Source organism: Polistes dominula, unplaced genomic scaffold (genome assembly GCF_049000335.1).
Source record: "Polistes dominula isolate Pdom_NZ unplaced genomic scaffold, Pdom_raw_medaka contig_27, whole genome shotgun sequence".
Taxonomy (NCBI): domain Eukaryota; kingdom Metazoa; phylum Arthropoda; class Insecta; order Hymenoptera; family Vespidae; genus Polistes; species Polistes dominula.
In genome coordinates this window covers 4,848,599-4,857,499 of record NW_028300906.1, presented here as the reverse complement: position 1 = coordinate 4,857,499, position 8,901 = coordinate 4,848,599, and the positions used below count along the sequence as shown (strand labels likewise).

Sequence of the window (8,901 nt, the reverse complement as noted above, 5' to 3'; positions counted from 1 at the left end):
TGATAAATATGCATCAAACATTACTGCCTTTTCCTTCCTCTTAATAAAAAAAAAGAAAAGGGAGAGTAGTTTTTTTTTCAAATAACTCTTCGAAACGATTATGTATATAACATTAAAAGTTAGATTATTATAATTATAATTATAATTATTATTATTATTATTATTATATTAATCTTAAAATAATAAATATATATGTATGTATGAAAAAACAATATGCAAACAAGAATTGATAGAAATAGTACATGAATTATTCAAAAGTCAGTTATTTAGTTGAATGTATGTATGTAAGTATGTGTACATGAGAATACTATAAAATAAAATACATTAAACGAAATATAATTAAATTATAATTATTATGAAGCTGTTATATATGGTAGATTTGTATGCTTTAAATATTAAAAAATTAAAACCTCTTTAATAATTTATATATGTTATCGTAAAAGATCGAAATTTGAGAATGACAAGATTGACATGGTCAAATCATACCAAATATGACGGTGAAAGATCGAATATTTGTTATGTATATCATAATAAAAATGTATGTATTTTCTTATTCGAAATATGATTACATTAATATTTCGAATATACACCAAGTAACCATATAAATCTTAACATTCTCCAATTTCTATCACTTTCATGTTAAGATATATAATTAATTTATTCTAATTAATAATATATTTAAAAATAAAAATTTCCTTTAAAGATTATAAATTTGACGATGCATTATATTGTATCCTTTTCATATTGTGCGTTTACTTTTAATGCATCCTGATAAAATGAAGTTTTTGTTTTTACATTAATTTTCAATGATAATTCTCATAGGTATATGTAAAAAAGTAAGTATTATTATTTAGACAATATACTTTTGTTTAAATAATAGGTGCATTGATATTGTATAATAGGAAATTAAAACAGATCTTTTCTTGATAAGAATTTTATATACTTTTGGACAATATATATATAGATATATATATGTACCAATAATATATATACACTCTTATTACTAAGCATTCAGTAATTGCATTTTCTGACAATTTTCATAAAAATTAATATACACTAGTGTTAGTCGTTATTTTACTATTCTTTTTATTACGACTATCGTTATTATTATTATTATTATTATTATTATTACTATTGTTGTTATTATTATTGTTATGATTATTACTACTAAATTGTATAAGAACGAATTTCTATATTCTAAATATTTTTTTTTAGATATAATACAAATATATTCTTCAAATTCATTCATAAAAAAATATACAGTAATAATAATAAGGGAACAAATGAAAATAAAAATGTCGGTTAATGTTCTAAGAAATGAATATTTTTATCTAATGATTTATTAAGACTATGTCGTCCAGTGATATCACGTTGGTGTCGCATTAAGCTGATAAGACAAATACCGACATCAAAGCAACTGAGATTCTTTTCTCAGTTACTTGTGTACCGGACGTCATAGTTTAACGTACAATATTATTCTAACAGATATATTTAATTTGAATAATGAATAATTGTTCTCTAAAATGATTATTCTATAAAATTATTATCAAACAAAGATCCAATTGTTTTAAATAAATATAAATGTAACAATGATATCAAATTATTGTTGCATGTATATTATCTAATGCATGTTCTGTTTTTATTACATTAAATCTATATTTTTATATCGACAAGTATTAACAATACAGAAATCGGAAATGTTAATAAGTATGCTCTTATTTATAAGCATAAATTCATTTGTCCAATAGTGACGAATAATTCCATTACGAATTTATTAGGTCGCTTTTATTACATTTTCTTAATATTGTGTTAATCTTCGATAATGGTGATATCATCTTCGGCAGTAGAATTGTTTACATTTGTTTCGTTAGTTATTAATGAATTTATAACATTTTCTATAGCTTTTTTTATATTTATATTTTGTTTTTCGTCTGTTGTATTGTTCGTCATTGTCATATGTTCTTTTTCTAATTCTGTATTTATATTTGTTTCATTGATTGGAATTTCCTTTATCCTAAGATTATTTGAAACAGATTTAGAATCTGAAAGTAGAGATTCTACTTCCATTAAATCATCATTTACGGTTTCCTTTTTACTATGTTCTTCAAGATTTTCTTGCAACGTTAAATCAGTGGATTCGCTTAAATTATTGGATGGAATTTCATTAACTAATGTTTCTGGAATACTTGAATCTGTTTCTACGTCTATAAGACTTTCTAAAACAATTTCATTTGATTTATCATCTATCTCTATTCCATGATCTTCAATATGTTGCAAATAATTTATAAATTGTTCTTCATATTTGCCAACATGTTCATTTGACGTTGCTACAGGTGCTGAAATGCTGTCTTCTTCAGTCGAAGAATCATTGTTAGTTTTCGTTAAAACCGAATGTCCAATTATTTTTTCATAATCCTTCGATTCAAAGTCAAATACTTGTATTGATTTATCTTTACAAACAACAGAAGAAGTTTCAACACTTTGATCAACCATCTTCTTATTATCAGAAGAAGATTTTAGAGCATTAGTTGAAAGTATAAGTTCAGATAGTTTAATAGTTGTCACATCTTCGTTGTCAGATTCTTCTGCAGAATCTGCTGCGCAAATCATATCAAGTGGTATTTCATGATTTTTGTCAAGTGATGATGTCCTGTTAATTCTTTCTTCAATTATTTCACTTTCTTTATTTTGAGATCTTTCCCAACTATTGTAATCTCTTATTACCCTGTCATTAATATATGACATTTGAATAATGGTGTTGTAAACTTCCTTATAAAGAGACCGAATTTTATATCGTGTTTCTTGTATACTATTCTTATTCGCATATTCACTTTTTGTATCTTCAAGTATTTGATTAAATTTAACTTTAATATTATTAAAAACGTCATTAAATTGTTCTTTATATGGATATAATACAGTTTGACCCAAACTTTTGTCAGATTTATTTAAAGTTGTATCCAACTCGCGTAAAGGCTGTTCTACTTCTTTATTAATTTTTATTGTATTAATATTACAACTACTATCTGTACTCACGAGTGCTACTGGTACAGCTACTGTTGACGATGAATTAGCATTAACTGTAGTATTATTATCAACAACAGGAGGTGTATTTTGTGTATTTGGAGAATTCACCACTGAAATAGCCATTGGTTCATCAGAATCACTATCCAAATTTATAACACTTGGTGTCACCATCATTTTTATCGTTTGTTTTGGCTTTGGCAGCAAGACTCGAGATTTAGTTAACGCCATAGGATGATTTGTATTTGGAATAGTTACCATTCGCGATGCAGGATAATATGTTTGATATGAATTCTTATTTGGAACATGTGAAATTAAAGCTTGCATCGGATTAAATGGTGCTGTCGATTGCAGTAATTTAACAGTGGGCACTGCAGTGATGTTAGCGCTAGGATAGGTCTTTGCATTAGGTGCATCAACTTTCTCTTGAACGGTTTGATTAGGTCGTGGAGATGATTGATTTTCTTGTGTTTTTGATGAAACAGACAGAAAAAATGCATTGCTTGACTTTGCACTAGTGTTAGCAGTTTTTACACTTGTAAAAGAATTTAACGACGTACTTAATTCAGGAGGCTTAGGACTATTTTCAGTGGACGAAGGACAACATTGTCTTATTGGTAACAATCTTGGAATACTTCCATTAGATAAAGTTAATCTTCTATGCTTGTATCTTTTTTTTAATACTCTCCGTTTTGTTGTTATTGGTTCATTATTAACTTTAGGATCATATGTTTCATCTTCATCTTCATCTATATCTGAAGATCCAGTCCTTTTGCGTTTACGTTTTTTTCTACGTGGACAACATTCAGTCTCATCTAAATTCATTCTTTCTTCCAATTCTTCTGGTGTTAATGACTCATCGTTTTCCAATTTTCTACAAAAATGTAAATAAACATTAGATTTAAATGATTAATACACAGAATAGCTCTCTAATATTTATTTTTCTACAAAATTAGTACCTTGTAACTGTTTGTACATATTTTAACAAAGCCCAACATGTAGCCCTAGTAGCGTACAAATCTGCCGGATTACAAACAAAACATTTCCACTTTTCATCAGCCTCAATTTTTTTCTTACTAACGAATCAAAATTCCTTCTAATACATTTATAACAAAAAGTATTACTGCAATAGGAACAACAATATAAATTGCCGCCATTTGCACACCATCTACAGAACATATCAGTAGCGTCATCTCCTAAAACAATCTCTTTATAACTATATGGTATTGTTAATTAACAGGTGGCGTATAAAATATAGAAAAATATATATACCTTGTTCGAAAGTACCATCTCCATAAAATTCTCTACAGTTAGCGCATAATAATGTACGCAACACAGGATGTTCAAACATATTTTTTGCTTCAGCTGGAGCTGAGCCTATATGCACATCACATGCCGTACAATGAAGTTTACGAAACCTTACTACAGAAATATCTATGGGAAAAGTAATAACAATTTCTTCGTCGTTAAATTTCTAGCAATAATAATAATAATAATAATAATAATAATAATAATAATAATAATAATAATAATAATAATAATAATAATAATAATATTTAATATGAAATTGAAACATTGTAACAGCAAACTACCAGCAGAACTCCATGGTAATCCAATAATAATAATTATTATTATTAATATTTATAATTTTAATGTTAATCTATTTATTAGTATTAGTAATAATAATAATAATAATAATAATAATAATAACAATAATAATAATAATAATAATAATAATTATAATCATAATATGCTCTTAAGTGAATACAAAAATGGGAAATATAAAAATATTAAAGGGACAAAGAAAAATTGTTAAATCTTACCATTGTCAAACATAAGCTTATAGAAACTACTTTCTTCTTGAGAAATTGGCGGTGGGGTAATGGTTACGAAAGGAATTAAATCCTTCGATGTAACTAAAAAACGTACGTAAGCTAGGTTAGTCTTAAAAATTCACATTGTACATTTTGACAGGTTAGAATTATTCAATAATCCTACCGTTTTTCTTCCTTTTAACCTCTTTCACCTCGTCTACTTGCACTTCAAGCATACTTGAAATATCCATATCGATCAAATTTAACATGAAATAATGTTGACTGGATGCCTTTCAAAACACATTCTACAGTAACGCCATTTTCTTGCGTAGACATACCGGCCCAGGGCCCGTCCAGTTCAACCGGTCCGCTATTTATATTTATCTCTTCTTATTTATTTGATTTATTTGATAATTGATTTAAAATGATTTTAATTTTTATTTTCTTCATTAAAATCTTTTATTAAATTAATATTTTATTAAACTCATTGGAAATATTCTTATTCTTGTCTTATCAAGTCGCGTTAGATTTTAAATATTTTCCCGCTCAATATTCCGACCAATGAGAGATAAATCGTTTCCTTACTTTAATATCGTTATTCGATTATTACAAAATCGATTGTAACGATTTTTTGCAATTGTCATGTGATCATTGATCAATATGTCAACTTCATAACATAGTATTGATTGAAATAATTAACGTTAAATTGTTTTTTTTATAAATTGTTTAATACAGTTATAATTAATGATAATATTTTTACAAAGTTTTTGTACAATATTTTTAATATAAAATTCTTTTTTTCTTTCAGAGATTATTTTTAACAAGTTTCATAGATTTTTTAGGTAAGTATAAATATTGAAAGTGTTTCTCGTTGCGATGGCGGGAAGGTTTATTTACAAATGGCGTTTCATAGGTAGCAACATGGTGGTCTGATTATCTAAAGTATTTAAAGAAGAAAAATGATGGAGGAATCTAAGGAAAATTTCATTGAAAAATCAGCTGAACGGTTAACCAAAAATGTACAGAATATGGCTAATTATCGAAGTCTTTATAACGAAATTCAAGTAGGTATTGTACTCATGTACTACATGCATCAATTGAATTTATTATTTAAACTTTTTTTTTATTATCTTCAGAGACTCGTTGCTTCGACTGTTGTAAAAAAAGACGATTTTAAAAATACTCTACTCGATGCTCTCAAAGTAAATGGATTAGAGACTGAGCTTAGAAATACTGTGTTTCATTGGGTACGATCGCAGGTACATTTTTATTTATTAATGTATGTATTCATTTTTCTTTTTCTTTTTCTTTTTCTTTTTCTTTTTTAGGTCTTATTTTGTTTATACGTTTCATATTTAATTGCAAATATTTTTATACAATTTTTATTCAAGTAGGATTCATTGAGATCGAAACCAATACTCGCTGAAAATACTGATTTGACTTACTTAAAAAAAGTTCAAATTCAATGGGAGCGTCGTATTCAAAAATCTTTAAATTCTATGTGCATTGAATTAAACGTTCCATTAGCTCGTATAAGACCCAACGCAGATAGAGAAGAACTTGCTGAAAAATGGAACGAACTTAGTACTTACGATATTGGTAAAAAAAAATAATAAAAAATTATTTTCATAAATAATTCATATTATTTTAATATTAATAATTAAATTTTGTTTGCATAGATCTGTCTCGATACAGGCCATTGTATGCTCCAAAAGATTTCTTAGAAGTATTGTTTTCTATACGTGATCCAGCGTTTAAAAAACATCCGTATGTATGCATAAACAATTAAATAAATAATATAATGATTAAAATAAATTTTGATATTTTTTTTAGCGAGGAATTAAATTGGGATTTTAGTCACATACAAATTCGTGTAAGAACACTTGCAGAGCTGGTATGTATTTTTAATTAACATCGTAAATAATTGTGTGTTACCAATATAAATAATATTTCATAAATATCAACACACAGAGATGCTTGTACGTTGAATTAGCTCAAGGTATGCCTTTGCTTGGTGTTAATCCTGATATGCCAGCCACAGGAAATTTCGTTAATTTAGAAGCCGAAAGAACTCATATAGGTGAAAGAGTATTAAGTACAAATTATGTGCCAATTGCGCAGGAATTTTTAAAAAAAGGAGCACCACGTGCTTTAAGAGGACGTCTTTGGTCTCTTGTTTTAGGATCAGCCATTAAAGATAATGTATATAATTTATGCATCTCTTAATAAAAATTTAAATATTTATATAAAAAAAAAACCCATACTTTCACATATTATAGGACATCGAATATTACGAGGAATTGAAAAGTATGGTCTTGCAATATGATATTATTGTTGATAAATTAATTATAAAGGTAATATTCTATATAATTAATTTTTTTTTTTTTTTGTAAATTAGTTACATCAATTATGATTTTTATATTTTAGGATGTACAATTAACAGCGAGTAACGACGATCAATATTTTGTTTTTGAAGATGTTCTTTATAAAACGATGCTGTGCTTTTCAAGGGACTCGGAAGTATTAACTCCGGTTACTACCGACAGAAGTGCAGGTGGTCAAGTGATACATGCGGTTTTACAAGGGAAACCTGCAACCTTAGAAAATACTTTAGTATTCCCTCCAAGTGGTGTAATACCATTCCATGGATTTACTATGTATGGTAGGGAAATTAAGAATTATGTATTTAATTTTTTAGAAGATATTTGATATTTTTTACGATCTATCATAATTATAAAAATAATATTTAATATTTTATATGCATAAAGTTATTCTTTTTTTTATTTTTAAGCTACTCCATTCTGTTATTTGTACGATGATCCATGCATCATGTATTATACATTTCGAGCATTTTATTTACGTTATTGGTTTCGTCTTCACACAGTCTCGAGTCACGAGCAAGGTATAGTTGCATTATGTTTATTATTTGAAAGACTATTACAATGCTATGAACCTCTGTTATGGGCCCATTTTAAGAACATCCATTTACAACCGTAAGTTTCTTATATCTTTTATTTAATTATCATTATTATATTTATTGATATCATTTTTTAATTTAATTTTATAGAATTAAAGTAGTATTCAAATGGTTGATGAGAGGCTTTAGCGGTTACTTACCACCCGAGCAATTATTATTTTTATGGGATTTAGTATTGGCATATGATTCTTTAGAAATAATAGCTCTTCTTGCCGTGACTATTTTAAGTTTTAGAAAAGAAAATTTGATGCAGGTCAATACTCAGCACAACGTTGAAGTAAGAAAAATCAATATGGATATATCTTTTACAATTAAAAAATAAATCAATGTTATTATTCACAAATTATATGTTTTTTAGGCTGTCTTAGCAGATTTATCATCGTTAAAAGTGATACCTTTATTACAGTTAGTCTTATTGAAAGAATAATTAGATTGTTTTGATTGAAATCGAAAAGAACTATCGTCAAACTTGCCAGTCAAATTTAAATGACTTTCGAAACGCCTGTAGATCTGCAACCCGTTCTACATGTAAGCGAAAATGCACATTTTCAAAAATGGCAATAACTTTTTTGGTTAGATTTAATTAGAATTTATTATAAATTATTATTGATTATAATCATGTAGTATACATTTACATTTACATATTATTTTAAATCGTCTACGTTGACAATAAGAATACATATGTAAGTTTATTGAGAGGGGTGGACATGCCTGTTTCCGGCCAATGGAACACGATCGAAACTACAAGCTACGCTCACACACGTAATCGTATAAGCAGTCATTATGACGTCATCCCTTGGAATCGTACAATAAAACAGTTTAAAGCAATTAACAATTATTCTCGTTTGTGGTATAATTTGTAATAAGCAGCGATTAACACATAATCATAATAATTTAGATATATAAGAATTTATTAGCCATTTTGTTATATCTTTAGTTTGATTTAAATATAAAAATGAGAGATAGTTTTTTAAAAAATGTAAAAAATATACATTTAACAATTTTGTAAAATGTATCATTGAATTTAAGAAAAGAAATGATATTAAAATCTCAGTAATATTTGTATCGATGTGTCGATTCTCGAAAGTA

The 8,901-nt window shown here is 26.9% G+C and overlaps 2 protein-coding genes across 9 annotated transcripts; one reads left to right on the top strand and one right to left on the bottom strand.

Annotated features, from left to right (window-relative positions):
* Positions 1-1,297: 1,297 nt before the first annotated feature.
* On the bottom strand, positions 1,298-5,180 carry LOC107067572 (ADD domain-containing protein 1). Its single transcript, XM_015323183.2, is given in 6 exon segments — positions 1,298-3,895; positions 3,981-4,086; positions 4,089-4,217; positions 4,294-4,455; positions 4,845-4,937; positions 5,020-5,180. Coding segments are annotated over 6 exon segments (2,661 nt in total). The 5' UTR covers positions 5,105-5,180; the 3' UTR covers positions 1,298-1,809.
* Positions 4,833-8,783, top strand: LOC107067574 (TBC1 domain family member 19). Of its 8 annotated transcripts, none has more exons than XM_089179700.1 (12): positions 4,833-4,959; positions 5,644-5,677; positions 5,749-6,094; positions 6,230-6,434; positions 6,515-6,602; positions 6,669-6,729; positions 6,807-7,037; positions 7,115-7,189; positions 7,263-7,497; positions 7,627-7,828; positions 7,903-8,089; positions 8,171-8,783. In XM_089179700.1, the coding sequence occupies exons 3-12, from the start codon at positions 5,795-5,797 to the stop codon at positions 8,237-8,239; spliced, it is 1,653 nt and encodes a 550-aa protein (XP_089035826.1). In that variant the 5' UTR covers positions 4,833-4,959; positions 5,644-5,677; positions 5,749-5,794; the 3' UTR covers positions 8,240-8,783. The 8 variants fall into 8 exon arrangements, 7 of the variants coding, with proteins under 7 accessions (XP_089035826.1, XP_089035827.1, XP_089035830.1 ...); XM_089179701.1 differs by lacking the exon at positions 4,833-4,959 and adding an exon at positions 5,492-5,514; XR_016178980.1 differs by lacking the exon at positions 4,833-4,959 and having other exon boundaries at positions 5,524-5,677; positions 8,171-8,340; positions 8,487-8,783.
* Positions 8,784-8,901: the final 118 nt, after the last annotated feature.